This window comes from Peromyscus californicus, unplaced genomic scaffold (assembly GCF_007827085.1).
Source record: "Peromyscus californicus insignis strain IS unplaced genomic scaffold, ASM782708v3 Scaffold_20__1_contigs__length_68692818, whole genome shotgun sequence".
Classification (NCBI taxonomy): Eukaryota; Metazoa; Chordata; class Mammalia; order Rodentia; family Cricetidae; genus Peromyscus; species Peromyscus californicus.
The window spans coordinates 50,130,410-50,147,010 of NW_026294503.1; the positions used below are offsets into that span (position 1 = coordinate 50,130,410).

The window sequence follows — 16,601 nt, forward strand, 5'->3', positions numbered from 1 at the left end:
TTGACCCAGCAATTGGATTTTTAAGAATTTATAAACCCATATTTACTTATTCAAAACTGCAGATATTTATACAAGAGTGTTCAGTATAGCATTATTTGTATAGGGTTTTAATAAATTTTATGTCTACATAAAACAAATTAAAAAAAAACAGAATAAAAGCATCGTGCACTGTGCAGAATCAGCCTGCTGTTTTTCTGATAGACTTGTTACATAGAGGAGACAGTCTGGGCTGTCACCACCTAACAGAGGAGAGTGCTGAAGCACTGCTGAGCTGATGTCTTTGCCCTGGTACTGACTTCAGACTTAGAGTCTAATCTTTTTATGTCCCTATTAGCTCTGTATTAGCAAGCGGAAGCTTTGAAATAAAGACCCAAGGCATTAAAGTGTGCTATTTCCTGATACTGTTTTGAGACTTGTAGAAAGCTATATTAAAGATTTTCCTTAAATTTTTCTAAAGACTATAAAGAATAGTATTATCAAAAAGATTTTTTCTTTGAAGAATTTTATCTTCATGTCCTAAATTTATAGGTGCTACTATGTTTTGTCAAATAATGTATACTTGAAAAGGTGTAGTTTAAAATCTGTAAAAATTATGTCTTTGAAAAATATATTGGAATATTGGGATGCCATAGAGTTGGCCCTTGGTGGTTTCCTGGTTGTGTCTTCTGTTTCATATAAACTATTTAGTAGCTGTGAGCTAGCATTTTCAAATAGTACTGTCTTTTCCACCCTACCAATACATTGTATACAGGCTTAGATTTACCCAGAAATAATATAAATTCTTGAAGCTAGTGTCTTTTTAGATCACAAGACATTACAGAACTTTTGTGGACAAGAAGTTAATGTGCTTCATGGAATTTTTGCATCTTTGAAGTGGAACTTTCATACTGAGAATGCTTTAAAAAGTATTTGCATAAGTGTTATGTGTAACTTGTACTTTTTGAACACTTATCCCACTGTGGAAGGTGTTTTTGCTTCAATAAGAGCTTTTCTACACTGCTCCAGGAAGACACGTAATGACACAGAATCTTGTCCTCTTGATGCAGCTGTTAGTGATCATTCAAGAATATTTAAACACTGTTTCTCTCTGCAGATGTGGCACATAGTATTTGTTACAGCATTTCATTCTCTCATCGTTATCTATAACAATCAAAGTTAAAATTCTGATTTCTAGCAAGGAGGTTTCCTTATCTTTTTAGGAAGCACTGGCTACCATTCGGCTTCTGGACGTCTTGTGTGAAATGACATCCAATACTGAGCTTCTCGGCTACCTACAAGTTTTTCCTGGGCTGATGGAGCGAGTGATTGGTGAGTGAAATAGCAGACACAGTATTTTTAGTTAGGAAATCTTTGACATGCTCTAGACTATAAATTCAAACACAAACCCTTAGTTTGGGCGTTTTCACTTGAGAGTCTTTGAAACTTTTTCCTTGACTGGAATTGTGGGGTTGCTTAAGCTGAGGCTGCACTGTTGTTCCTTCCCTTCTTGGGTCCTACTTAGTAGCATGTGACTGATCAGGCCCCTCTGTGAATACCTACAGTGCCACCTCATGGGAATGTGTTTGATGAGACTGATGATGGGGATTTGCAAATCATAAGAAGGGTGATTTTTGTAAGTTTTATTGTACCATAAATTTCATTTATAAAATCTGGTAATATATTTTCCCCAATTATACTTCCAAGAACAAAGAATAGTGTTTCACTCACCTTACAGATTTAATCTTGTAACAAGAAGATTAACAATTAATAATTAGGAAGCCAGTATTTGAAACATTACTGTCTACTCAAAAGCTGTTTGCAAATCAAGTCCAGTAGAGCCTCCGTTCATATAGATACCCAGCCCTAGGTTTTGCTTGTCACTATTCAATGTTTTCCTTTAAAAAAAAAAAAAAAATCAGGTGCTTTTTCTAGATGTCAATTTAGAAGAAAGATGTCTTTGTATCTACAAGTGTAGTTTAACTACCAGTGCTCTGTAGAAGGTACATAGAATTTCATCCCAGAGTTCTATGTTAAATCAGTACTTTTAATGATGATCAGAATAAATAACCAAACTGGTAATTATTATGAAGCTAGGACCAATGTGGGTTGCCATCCTATCTCTGCCAAGTGACTACTTCTCTGAGTCTGATTACTTCATGTAAAATTGTGAAAGTAATGCCTGCATTTAGTAGGTTTGTTCAGAGGGTTAAATGGAATAATATGGGAAAATGTATAGCTCCTGGAAGATTGTCAGTTTTCATAGGCTGCTTGGGGCTTTTCATAGAATATAGCAGTATTATTTCCTGTGATTATAGCTAATGGCAGTCCATGGCTGAGGTTGATTATTGGCCATTGAGAAAGCTGTAAGTCATTACCAAAACCTCCGTGATTTACACTTACCTGACTAGCTATCACATTAGATTTTGTATAAATAAATTAGAATTGAAAATCATTTTATAAGAAAGGAATTGCAAAATTTTAGTTAACTTTCCTTTGTGGATAAATATAAATTGAGTGAGGCTAATTGTTATGGTCAACCTTCTTCAAACTGGGACTTAAAAAAATTTAATGCAAAAGCAAAGAAGCTATCTAGTTATTGTTACTGCTGTTGCATTTCTGGTGGTGCTGAGGATAAACTGAAGGCCTTATGCACTCTAGGCAGGTGCTCAACTGCTGAGCTGGACACCACATGTGAATCATTGTTGAAGGAGTGTTAGGTGCTTTATCTACTTTATTTTAATCCGTTGTGTTTGTTTATGGAAAACTTAGATGCTGTGCTATTTTCTTATGGAAAATGAACTCTGCTCTTTTCTCTAGATGTTTTACGGGTGATTCATGTAATTGGAAAAGATACCACGAACATCTTTAGTCCCTCTGACTCTCTAAAAGCAGAGGGTGACATCGAACACATGACTGAAGGGTTTAAATCTCATCTCATTCGTCTGATTGGAAACCTGTGTTACAAGAATAAAGAAAACCAGGACAAAGTAAGATTATTTCTTTGTGTGCCACATAGAACTTTGTTTAGAATATGCCATTTAGAATTTAGAATACCTTCACTCTCTACAGGGGAGTGAAACCTTACATGAATTCTTAGAAAATTGATTTTTGCTACAAATAAGCACAATATGTCATACTTGAAACTTTTTCTTTTTATTTTAGTGGGGTGTGTGTGTGTGTGTGTGTGTGTGTGTGTGTGTGTGTGTGTGTGTGTGTGTGTTTTAGATGTATGAGTGAAACAGTGTAGGTCCATGCTTTCCAGTGCATGCACATGAGGTTGGTTCTCCCTTTTCACCATCCATTCCAGAAAACAAGCTTAGGTTGAGAGACTCTGCAGCAAGTGCTTTTTATCTGCTAAACCATCTGACTGCTCCTGTATGTTACTTGTTTTTTGCTTGATGGTCTGTATTTTTATAGTTTTTGCATTGTCTTTATCCTGAATGTATTTGGGGAATTCTCCTTGCTTATAAATTAGCAGTGTTTGTTTGAAGTCTGTTCATTTAAACACTCAATATCATGATGTAGGAAGCAATCAATAAATTAAAAACAAAAATAGCCAGACTTGGAGGCAGGTGGATCTCTATGAAGTCCAGGCTCACCTATTCTCCATATCAAGTTCCAGGTGGCCAGAGCTGCATAGTGAAATCTGGTCTCAAAAATAACAAAGAACAGCAACAGAAAATGATTTTTAACAAGTTAGGAAATTTTTTCTAGTAATAGGCATTTCAGAAACATGGTGCCAGGCATGGTGACACACACTTGTTATTCCTGCTCCAGGGAGGACCAAACAGATGGATCACTACTTCAAGGTCAGTGTAGGCTACATAGCAAGACCCTATCTTAAAAAGAATAAAACCAATAACTGGTATTGCTGTTAAAAAAATCCTTGGCTTGTACATCCTACATTTATGGGTGAATAGTGTCCTGTCCTGAGTCTTTAAAACTAGGTGTTCTGAATGGCTATGTGTTTAGTTTCTGGAAATAGGAGAGGCCACCTTTAGAACCTCTTTATTCCCTCTTTTGTACTGAACATTGTAGAGCTGATGGTACTGAAAACTTAAGATTGATATTGATAAAAGAGTGGCATGATGATAGGTCACATGCTTCACAATGAATTAACACCCACCCACCTCCATCCTCTAGATAGGCTCTCTCTATGTAGCCCTGGCTGTTGTGGCACTTGATATTTAAACCAGGCTGGCCTTGAACTCACAGAGATCTGCTTGCCTCTGCCTCCTGAGCACTGAGATTAAAGACATGTGCCACCAGGCTTAGCTGGAACTAGAGGTTTTTTTTGTCTTACTGGAATTTACTTTTGACAGTGTTTGTTTTGCTTATTTAAATATTAAATCTATTATAGGTTATATTTTCTAAGACATCTGTAAAAGTTCTTGTTATTGTTTGTACATTTCTGAATGTCGTTTTACCATACTCCTATCAAGGCATCTGTTTCTCCATCCTGTTGAATCTCTCCAGTTCACATGACTTCTTTGAACAGTAACCTATGATAGGAATGAGCCTGTATCATTTGTGGCATAGTCCTTCATTGGCCCACTTTTTAGAAGCTAGTTATATAAGAAGTGCTGACTCCATGAGCCCACCGTGCTGTGACTTGGTGAAACCATGTGGAGAGGCCCTTGAAACTGAGATGTAGAAAGGAACTAGTCAAGAAGCACCATGGTACCAGAAACACTGGGAAACAGCCTTCTTGGAAGTATATGCAGCCTTGATTCTTTACATGACTGATGATCCAGGCAAAGCCTTGTCTTGACTATGGATCACAGCACTGTGAGAAAAAGTGAAGTTAGAAAAACTTTGTATAGATTTTCCTTCTGCTAATAGTGCAGGATGCTGCCATCGGCTTAACAGTTATAAACTGAGTGAAGGCAGTCTTGTGAAGACATTCAAATTGGCACAGATTCATAGATTCTGGAGTGAAATTGATACTAGAAGAAGGGAATGGGACAAAATGTGACTTACAGAAAATCTGCATGTTTTCTAGCTTGAAGGAAAACAAACAAACAAAAAAACCAAAACAAACAAACAAAAACAAAAAAAAAGAAAGAACAAGGCTAGCAAAATGTCTCAGTGGGTAAAGGCACTTGCCACCAAGCCTGATGGCCTGAGTTTGGTCCTTAGGACTCATGTGGTAGAAGTTGTCCTCTGACCCCTATCCAGGGTGCTGTGATATATTCATTCATTTTTTCTTCCTGGCTTCCCCAAATGCTCTCTTTCCCCCTCTCCCCATCTCCTCTTCTCCCTCCCCTCCCTCTCAATAAATGTAATAACAAAGGAAAAAAAAAAAGCCAAAGACCAATTTGGGGGCAGATATTATTGGATGTGAGGAGGGAATCCTTGAAAGGCACAAGCAAGTCCCACGTTCTCTGCCTCATTTCTCTAAATCTTTGCTTATGTTTGAGTCACGCACAAACTCAGCAGGCTCCAGGCAGGTAAGCTGTGGACAAAATAATTATTAAAATCTGAGTTATCAGTCTGCAAAGTTTATGTTGAAGTCAGCTAAATTAAGTGTTCACTAAAACAAACCAACAAACAAACAAATAGCTCTCTTTAGAGAAATAAATACAATATAATTATGAGTTTCCTCAAAATAGTTTATACAGTGTCTAGGAGCCAATACAAAATTATACCTGACCTACAGGAAAATGTATTTCATCTTTAAAAGAACTGTTACTTCTTGTTGTTTGTTTTTGCTTTTTGGGGGGACCTACCACCTAACTCCCAAATAAACCACCCAGCTCCCAAATAAATCACACACAGAGGCTTATTTTTAATTATGAATGCCTGGCCTGAACTTGTCAGCTTTTCTTAAACTAAATTAGCCCGTCTACCTTTTGCCTCTGGACTTTTACCTTTTTCTATTTTTGTATACCTTGCTATGTTTCTTACTCCATGGCTTGCTGTTTCTTACTCCATGGTTGGCTGGCCCCTGGATCTTCCTCCTCTTCCTGCTCCTAGCTCTCCTTCTCTTGCAGATTTTCCTTCTATTAATTCTTTCTGCTTGCCAGCCCCGCCCATCCTTTTTCCTGTCTTGCTATTGGCCGTTCAGTTCTTTATTAGACCATCAGGTGTTTTAGACAGGCAAACTATCATAGCTTCACAGAGTTAAACAAATGCAATATAGACAAAAGTAACACACTTTAAAATAATATTCCCCAACAGTTACTCAAAAGAAGCTGACTGCAAATCACAAAGATTCTGCCAAGGATTTTAAAGGAGCAGTTGTAATAGTGAATGAACAATATGTATTATATGAATGAAAAGATAGGATAGAAATAGGAACTAAGGAACTAAGTAGAAATTATAAAAATGAAAGAATATAGTATCTGAAATGAAAAGGTTTATGAATTCTTAACAATACCAGAGATGGTAGGGAAGTGTGTATACTTGTTTAGGTAGTAGAAATCATCCAGTCTGAAAAAGACAGGGGATAAAGATTGAAAATACAACTGGCCTTTGTAATATGTCACACTTGGGCACAATTTGTTATGTCGTAGTCAATTATGGGAAGAATAAGACTTGCTGTTTCGTCCAGTGTGTATACAATTTGGATATTCCTCCTAATTGAGCAGGTGTATATCTAAGACTACTGATTCCCTCTTGGAAACTGATTTTTGTAAAAGAAAGTTGATAGAAAATAAGACACTTTACCTGTTTTAATAACTCAAACTGCCTTTCATAACAGAGCATAACAGAGGTGAGTTCCTTGTGTTCAGTGAGGAACACGCTGTAGTGACCCTTAGGCTTATGGATAACTCACAGAGTCAGGAGCAGGTTGCAGTCTAAGAAGCGTGGAGTGTACCCAAGTGCTGTGTAGAGGGCCCTGGGGCCCCCAGGAAGTTGATGTGTGTTGTCTAATAGTTGATCTATTAGAGCAAACACTCCAGAGAACGTGAAGGATTCATTCTTTGAGTGTGAGAATACCTCTCTATCCCAGTGTCTTTCCTGTGCTAACAAAGGCTCAAACCTGAAAGTGTTACCTTTGGGGGGAAAACCCCCACACACTGTCTTTTTCTTTATTCTGGAAGCTTCTTTATTCTTGTAGCTCAATCCTGGTTCCAGTCGGGTAGTAAAAATGTATTTTCCTTGCTTATTATTTCTGCAAGGGATAAAGTTCAGTAGCTTTCTAAAACCTTTGTTAGAGTTCTGGGGAAGTGGATGTTTGGGAAATAGTTCTTTATATGTGAGTCACTAATTCCCAGGGTGTTGTTTAGCTTCTATGCAACTATACTTCCAAGACTAAAAAAGATCCAGGTTGGGGGGATTTGTGTCATCTCACCAAAAGAAAAAAGGAGTGGATGATTTATTTGTCTAGTGTCTGTGTTGCTGCATCATGCCTTCTTAGGGGTTTGTCAGCTTGAACCTTTGCAGCAGCCTTGCAAAGCAGGTTTTGCTAGGGATGTGAAAGGAGAGGCTGTCCAGGTGTAGTGGCGGAACCCAGAGGAAAATTTAGATTTGTTTTCCTGTGACTTCCCAGGTCTGTGCTTGGTCTCCTGCACTCTAGTGCCTCTAAGTTTGGAATTTTCCTACAGTTTGGCAGGAAAGGTTTAGACTTCCTGAAAATCTTCAGCCCATAGACCATCCAGCTAGACCCTTTCAGCTCCTTCTGGGTTCACTTCTGAAATTCCAGTGTGCTTTCATCTCTGTTTCTTACTCATTCCTCCATCAACTCCGACTATCCTTAATCTTCAGGGCCCTTTCTTTGGCTGATGAAGATTTACTTCCTGGGACGGTTCCACTCTAGGAATGTTGTGAGAATTCCTTTTCTGGGGAGACAGCTATTCCCTCCCTACAAGCTCTCAATGATTCTACCCAAGTTCACTCTGGGGAACTGGTGAGTCTTGGGGCTTACTTTATGTGAGAGACTACTCGTAAGAGTGGGAGACTCCAAAGCAATAGTACCAGAAAATCTTCACCGTGTGTGGATAATGGTGTCCGCACAGCCTCATAGATGGAGTTCCTTCAGTTAAGCTTTCCCAGCCTGTATGCTCCAGCACCTCCAGAAGCTGCTTGCAGTTAGGGCAGAATTTCATTTAAATGGCTAGGAGACATGGGAGGGAGTACAGTCTCCTTCTCTGAGGGTAGGGAAGTCGTCTTCCCCTTAGAGACCTCTACTGAGGGCTTTTGCAAACAGGTACAGCTTATGAAAAATGCAGTTGTTTTGTTTAGAGGAAGGTGTTTTATAAGGACATCCGGGAATCTTGCCTATGGCCCACCAAGTTATTTACAATAGAAACTTTCAGAGAATCTTTGTACATGGTGCTTAGTTCCTCAGAGGCCTTAGCAGAAGCCTTTGAGCCCTACTGTATTTTTGCTTGTCCTGTAACTTTATTCATAGTAATGTGATGTCCAGTAGCTGGCTAAGTTACTCCTGTGGCCTTTTGAGTTTCCTGGTTTTTTGCATCTTCATTGGGTAACTAGAGTTTGTGACTCCTATGTAAAAAAAAAAAAATGCCATCAATTGCCATCAATTTCTAGATTGATGCCATTAATGCAGTAGGAGCTAACACACACACGCACTAGTACTTGTTACCCAACAATTCTGTTACAGAGGCCCAGCCAGAGAGGATCAGAAGGGTGAGTTTATATTCTGGGGCGGCCAACTCAGAATGGTTCTTTCTGAGCAAAGCTTGACTGCCAGGGCATGGAGGTGATAGAATGGGAGATCGCCTTTCTTTGTATTTGCACCTTTGGACAACCTGCTCAGAAATTTATTGAACCCAGTCCTTCCATGGCTCTTGAGCTGATCCTTCTGTGGAGCTGGTGGGTTGCTTCCTGAACTATAAAGGCATCTAGATGTCCTTACCAAGTCATGACAGAGAGGTGCTCCTAATCCTGCAGCATCCCCTTTGACTCCTCTTTTGTGCTCCACTTACATAGCATTTCTTTGCTACAGCTGTAATGATTAGTTTACTTTCTAACCTCTGTGGACCAGATGGACAATGATTCTGTTTTGGTTTCTATTGTAAGAAGCACATGGATGTTGATGCTGTAAACATAAAGAAACCATTCGTTGACTTCTTTGTTAGAATATGGAATGTATAGTTTACCCTTTTTCTTCCCCATTCTTTTGCTTTTCATTATTGTTGTTACTTCTCTAAGTAAATGTCTTATTTGAAGAAGAAAAAGGTTTTATTTCTTAAAGCTAAATGTGTTATTTGAAATATCTGGGAAGATAACCAGTCTATCTACTTGTTTCTTCTCCAGAGAACAATGTCATTGAGTAAAGGATACACACTTGTTGATTACGCGGTGCATGCTGCTGAAGGCTCCCGGGCAGTGCCGATTAGTTCTTCCTTCTTCCTTTCCCCTCCTCCTCGTAGAGATTCACAGCCTTGGTGCTGGTGCCTGCTGGTCTCTGTGTTGACATGTATGCACGCAAAGCTTTCATTGCAGGTATCAGTCCATTTGAAGAGGCTCAGTGTGAAGAAGGTGCAACTCAGGACTCTCCTGTCTAGACCCATCCTCTAGGTCATTGGTTCTTAAACATCTGTGACCATAAAAGCACATTTGTCATCTTTTTTGCTTGTTGTGTTATGCCTTTACAGTTTTTATCTGCTAAGCAGTATGCGTTCAATTAAATGAATGAAAATTCTTAAATGAAAGTATCTTTTGTGGTCTATAATTTTTTAATAAAAAATTGACATTACCATACAATATGATAGGTTTCACAGTATTTTCATATATACATGCTATTTTATTTTGTTGTTAGGTTCTTTACTTTGTCCTTTACCCATTGTCCAACTCCATCCCTATATTCCTCTTACTGATCTCCTTCTTCCTCCAGTGGGTCGTTTAAAGTGTGTCCTCCCCCATTATATTTCCTTATTTTGGTGCTCATGATCAAACACAGGGCCTTTGGTAGAAACCCTCTACCACTGAGACATAGAGTATCAGTTGGCCTGTGACAATTTATCTTAAAAATATTTGTTGTAGGGGCTGGAAAGAGATGGCTTGGTGGTTAAAAGTATACTGCTCTTGTAGAGGACCCATGTTAGGTGGCTTGGGGATTTGACATTCCCTTCTGACCTCCTCGGCACCTTTACTCGTATACATAGAATTAAAAATAAATCTTTAAAAAGTTGTTGTGTGTTCACTACAACAATATGGAGTGTGGTTTTAGCTTCTGAAGATACAAAATAAGTAGAACACTGTTTTCTGGCTCAAGGAGTCATTTATAAACAAAGACTAGACCAAAAAAAAAAAAAAAAAACGTTGCATATGGAAGTTAAAATTCCTTTTAATCCTGAATTCTGGAACACATTTTAGAAGTCTTTTATGTTTGAGATACATTTGTTTGTTTAGCTAGTGTGTGTGTGGAGATTCTGTCCTTCCACAGTGTAGGTTCTGAGGATTGAATTCAGGTTGTCAGACTTGGTGGCAAGCAAATTTACCCACTGAGCCGTCTCACCAGCTCTATTTGGGGTATTTAAATACATTCTGACTTAACGTAACTGCCTTTTTTCTGTTGTTCAGTTTCTTATGTCTGGAGCAGGCCAGCCGGCCAGTCCTTTATGATTCCCTCCTGGGTAACGTGGTTTCAAGCAGGGTATTTGCTTAGTGAATCATGAAACTGGTGACAAGTATATGGCTGTGTCCCAATTGTTTCACTGAGGCTGGTTTTCTCAGAGTTAGTAACTGCTCGTTGTTTATCAGTGCTGACTGGTCATTAATTGAATAGTTGGTTTGTGAAGAAATGACATCTTGATTAGCATGTGCTAGTGTCTTCCATTGAGCTGCTAAGGCATAGGCAGGGTGCCAGAGTCCTTATATCTGTTATGAGAAGAGCCAGTTTCTATATTCTTGCCCTGCACTAGCATTTGGTGGACTTCTCAACCTCTTTTCTCATCCATTTGTCCTTAAGTTGCTTTTTAGAGCTCCTGGTCACAAAGTTTATAAATTTTTGTAAGCTTAAGGTCAGCAGAAAGAATGTTGTGCTCTCTCTTGATGGTTTTGCCTTTCTGCCTACTCTGCATGTGGAATTGGTTTCTGTGTGTGGATATATCATGGTGCATATTTCAACATATGCATGCTTGTTTTGCTTTTACTTGTCTTTGGTGTGTATAGATTATCTACCAGCCAAAGAGATTACTGCTCTCTTTTACCTTAACAGGGTAGATCTGTTTCCAGCTATATTGCCAATTCCACACCTCTTTTCCTGGCTTCTGCTTCTTGATCACTCTCTTATAAAATCTCTTTCTCTATGTCTCCTGGGTAATACTGCTGAGAAATGGATTGTACCCAGTCTTCCCATGGGTCTTGAGCTGGTATGGGTGATGGGTTGCTGAACTGCAAATACATCCAGACTTCTTTATCAAGTCATGGTATGTGTTTGTCCATCTTCTCGGGGCTCAGTTCCTTGACTGTGCTCAGGGTTAGCTGCACTCTCCTGTGTTGTCCTTGAGTCATTACAGCAGGCACTGGGTGTGCAGCAGTTAAGTAAACACAGACCGGCTTCTTAGTCAGCCATCGACTCACTGCCACTCTGAGTTCTTCTCTCCGCTTCTTTGCTTCAAAATGGAGACAGCTCGACTTTGCTGTGGCGTCTGGAGGATTGAATGTGATGATACCCAACAAACTACCTAGACTCCCCATTGTACCCGAGCCTCCCTTCCAGGCCATTGTTGAATAGATAGAGTACATTTTATCATCTCCTAACTATACGCTTGAAGAGATTGTTAGTACATTCATTTCTGTGTGGGAGTGGGTAGTGTGTGTGCGTCTGTGTGCATGTTGTGGTGTGAGTATGGAAGTCAGAGGACAACTTGTAGGAGCTGGCTCTCTTCTGTATGGGTTCTGGGTCTTGAACTTAGGTTATTAGGTTTGGTGGCAAGTTCTTTTATCCACTGAGCCATGTTGCTGACCCCCAAATATATGTATGTAAATAGAAATTTATAGATAAATGTCATAAGAATTTACTAAGTATAAAGTTAAGTAATCTTGATATCTTTGTCTTTCTAGGTGGGGATTGTTTGAGGAAGTAGTGAAAGTATGTAAGAGAACTTTCTTTTGGACAAGAATACTTTTTTTCTTGTCAGGTCTACCACAAATGCTATTTTAGTTGAATTTTTTTCTCTTAACATTATCCATTAAAGAGGTGAAGTATTTTCTGTCTGTCCAAAATGTGTTCTTGAACAGTTTTGAGAGCATGGAAGGACTCTTTTTTTCTTACTCATTTATTTAATGTGTGCCTGCGTGGCAGTCAGAGGACAGCTTGTAGGAGTCAGGGCTGTCCTTTCTGCAGGTTCTGCAGATTGAATTCAGTTCATCAGGCACAAGCAGGTGCCTTACCCATGGAGCCACCAGCCCTGGAGGACCACCAGCCCTGGAGGAACTTTAAAGTCTCAGATCCCTCCTTAGTTGCACTTTGTGTTTCTCCTCAATCAGAAGCAAGTTGCACAGAATTACACTTATTGATTTGATGATTGAATGTATAGACAAGATCTGGCTTGCTTAGAATTCCACTTCTTTGTAATGTAATCCGAGTTCAAGAAATACGTCAAAATTCATAAATCAAGCTGTCACCGTTAGTTTCTTGAACTTAGAGTTCCTGCTACAGAAAGTGAAATTAAAATTCCTGTCTTGAGGATTCCTACAGAGATTCAGTTTGTTGCAGCTGTACTTTTTTTTTTTAAAGGTACAGAGGAAGGCTGCAGCTATAACTCAATGGTAGAACATCTGCCCAGCATATATAAGGCCCTAAATTCAATCCCTAGTACTGCCAAAAAATTAAAGCACTGAGGAGGTTTTATTGTTTGACTTCAAAACTCCCCCTTTTCTGTTTCGTTATAGGAGTCATATAGCTTGTACTTCCGTGGGAGGGGCATGGCATTATTTAAAAGGGAGACTTACATGAACAGTATGAGCCATCTGTTGCTATTATTGCGGCATGCCATGCACCCATGCTTTGTGTTGAGTCAAACTGGTGAACTCCAGGTTCAGTGAGAAAACGTGTCTCAGAAAACAAAGTGGAGAGTGATGGAGGAGAACATCTGATGGTAACTTCCAGCCTCCACATGTGAACATGCAACATGTTGAATTTTAGCATTTTTAGTTTTTTCTTGCAGCATTTGGAAGTTAAGAGGAGCAGAGTTATTCAACATGCATGTGTACACACACACACACACACACACACACACACACACACACACACACACACACACACACGGAAAAGGGCATGGATCTAGAGGTCCTGTTTGTCTCTGATAGGAGGAAAATGACAGTTCTTAGTGACTATAACCACTTCTTTTTTCCACTTTCTTAATCGGTGCATATGTCCTTACCTTCCTTAGCCAATGTCTGGGAGTTTAAAAGAATTTCAATTCAGATTTTATAGAGAAAAATGAAGAGTAAAACATTAGCATATGCTCTGGAGACTTTTACTAGCAAAAATAATTAAAAGCTCATATCAAGGTGACTGGGGACATTCTTGAGTGCATATCCATTTGTCTGTGTGAAAGAGAAGCAGAGGCAAGTAGACAAAAGGGAAGGATCATTTCTACAGTGTGTTGATCTTTCTTCCTTCCTTCCTTCCTTCCTTCCTTCCTTCCTTCCTTCCTTCCTTCCTTCCTTCCTTCCTTCCTTTCTTTCACTGCAAAGGAATAGGATTTGAATTTACCTTCTGTTGGCAGGGGCTCTGGTTTGGGCATGTTAGCTTTTGGTGAATGGTGAGTTTTTCACGTTTCTACTACATGTCAGAATCTAATGAAAACCCAAGTACTTTTGACATTGTAAGTTTTCTTTTGTATCTCTAGCCTTCATTAGTTTGGACACATAAGAGAGTTTTTATTTCAAGTGTTAAACTAGCTCCTTTTATTTCTGAGGGAATAAAAAGATGGAACTGCCTGTCACACATCTAAAACACGGTCAGTGTTTGGCGTGATTAGTTGTTTACTTTTCCTAGCAGCAAAGGATCAGAGTTACATTCTTACAAATATAAAAAAAAAATCAGTCTTGAAGCAATTATCTTATCTCTTCGTTTAAAAGCTTATTGCTTATCTTATTTTGGTAGAATTTATTTTCATACTCATCATATTTAATAGAAGAGTGGCATTGAGTCTCTCATGCTGTAGTGTTTAACGCAGATCTGTATTACTGCTATGCGGCAGTTGGAATAAGGCCATTTCTAGTCTGTTCTCCAGATAGGAACTGCCATGCTGTTCTGTCATCATGGTAGAAACTTGTAGTTTAGTTCAAGTATGTATTTGCCATCTGCTATGCACCAGCTGGTGTTCTAGACAGTGAGAATGTAGAAATGGATTTGGCATAGTGCCCTCTTAGGAACTCATGTGCACAAGGGAGACAGATGTAAACATTTGCCCTTTAAGTGAGTTTGTGAGGCCAGCATGAGCCTGAGGAGTTCCTGCAGTGTGTACTAGGGAGAAGGAAGGCTCCGCTAAGTTCAAGAAGAGCCAACCTGTGCAGAGGTGAACAAAACTGAGGGAAGCAGGGGAGGGAGGGAGCAGCCTGTGAACTCTGGAACTTTATTTTTCCTTGTCACTGTCCTGCTGAAGACCATCTACCCTGGAGCTACTCCCTCGACAGTGCTGAAATCCCTGCACAGGATAATTTTTGAATCTTACTTCATCTAGAAGTTAGAGGTGATTTTCCTGATCTCATGTTTGCTGTGAGGACTAAGTTATGAGTTAATGCAGTACTTTTGCTAACTGCCCTGTCGGGTACCTCAGTGTGTGCTCTAGTGGAGTGCTTATAGCCCTGCTCTCTTTTAGCCTAGACTCCTCACAACCCTGAATCCCACCATATCCTTTGGCCTTTCTCAATTCAGTATCCAGGGGCTGTATTCTCAATATCTCCTTGGTGGTCGGTGGTTCTCTTCCCTCAGCTCTATGCCTTGTCAACACTGTCATAGGCTCTTGAGCAGGCAGCACCATGAAGGATACCAGTGGTGCCGAGGTTGAGGTCCATACCAGTTTCTTCTCTGCTCATGAGCTTCCGTATCCTTCCCCCAGTGTGGAGTGACTAACTTTCTCTAGTAAGCCAGTTTCCTGGTCCCGGGGGTGTTTGGTGCAGGGCTCTATAAAGGAAGTTGCTTGTTTGCTGCTGTATGTAGCACCCAGAGCCAGCCTCCCGTCCTCTCTGTGCGCCTGCACAGTGCTGGTGAAGCCTGGAGGAGTAGAGCTGCCCACTCAGGTAAGCAAAGGCCTGATGGCATTCCACCATCTTCTCAGTGTTTCATCGTGTTCCAAGTGCCATTGTTCAGCTTTCACTTCCTTTAGTTCAGATTTGTGTCAAAATGCTGACACACCTCGATTGAGAAACATTTCAGACCTTAAGCATTCTTTTACATATTTGTGTGAAAGCATTTCTGGTTTTTCCTTGACAGGAAACTGATCCATACAGGTAGGAGAGCAAAAGGGAATGGAGGAACAAGATTTGATGCTGTGTTCTATGTCCCTTCCACCTGCTCACTGCCTTCATGATGGCTGCCCTCACCTCTCTAGTCATTACTAAAGGAGGTGTAGGGTCCTATCATCACCATAGGAACTAAACACCCTGTAGCTCTTTATCCCACTAATAGTAATAATTTGTATGTATTTGGAAGTTCTGTATTTCTTTTTCAGGAAAAGTGTTATTTACTTAGAAACTCACTTAGATTGGAAAAATTAAAAGTTGAGCCTTAGTTAAGATCTTGCAAAGGTTAATAATCACTTTCAAATTGGAAAAACAATAGCACCAATCCCAGTAACACAGTGAACACGGTACTGTGCTTATGTGCCTGGCACCCCCTTGAGCCCTTGCTTGTATCAGTGTATTTTCATAATATTTGGGGGGAGTGGGCAATATTATCCTATCTTAATTTGCAAACTCAGGTGTGTGGTCATTAAATCATTTGCCTAGGGTCTCATATATAGTCAGTGGTAGAGCACAAGAATCCAGGCAGACTGACTTTTGACACATACTCTTAGTTTCCTTATCTGCCCACTCATGGTCTGGCTACAGCTTAGGAATTGTCTCTGAGGCACATAGTTAGCCAGAGCTATTGTTCTTGGAGTTTTCTATGATATGATCACAGAGTTGACCTATATCTGCAGGTGTGTATAGGATAGCCCATATCTTTCAGGCGTAGGAGTACGGTGGGTTTTGTAATTAAGCCTAGATTCCCTTGGTTTTCCAGAGTATTTTAAATGAATATTGAATACAGTCTTGAAACACTGCTCTTTCCAAAGAGAAATGTTGATTAAAAGAAGTTTTATATATCAACATATATTCATACAAGCAGGGTTTATAGTTGTTTTTTAATCATTAAGGAAAATGAACTAAAAATGAATAAAAAAAAGAAAATTGGTAAATAACATGAACTTCCTAAGGCTGTTTTCAGTTTTTTGAAATTTTCTGACTCAGGCAGCATTTCAGGCCCCTCTGAGAGTTGTGGCCAACCAACACTATGTGGATGAAGCCTCTTACAGTTTATCTGGGGGCGGGGAGTAGGGGGTGTTGGCCTTTTTTTTTTTGGTTGAGTTGTTTGTATTTCTTGTATTATAGCACATCTTACATTACAAATCCTTCCACAAGCTCCACTTAGCTCATATTACTTTTGGACATTTGAATAATTGGTTTAATGTGATACTAATTTCTGCAAATGA

At 39.5% G+C, this 16,601-nt stretch overlaps 1 protein-coding gene across 2 annotated transcripts in view; it reads left to right on the forward strand.

Annotated features, from left to right (window-relative positions):
• Atxn10 (ataxin 10) overlaps window positions 1-16,601 on the forward strand; it is a 143,127-nt gene that overhangs the window by 58,746 nt on the left and 67,780 nt on the right. For both annotated transcript variants that reach the window (XM_052748554.1, XM_052748553.1), the window contains 2 exons: window positions 1,200-1,308; window positions 2,797-2,966. In XM_052748554.1, coding sequence (XP_052604514.1) covers window positions 1,200-1,308; window positions 2,797-2,966 — 279 coding nt within the window. The remainder of the gene's footprint in view (window positions 1-1,199; window positions 1,309-2,796; window positions 2,967-16,601) is intronic.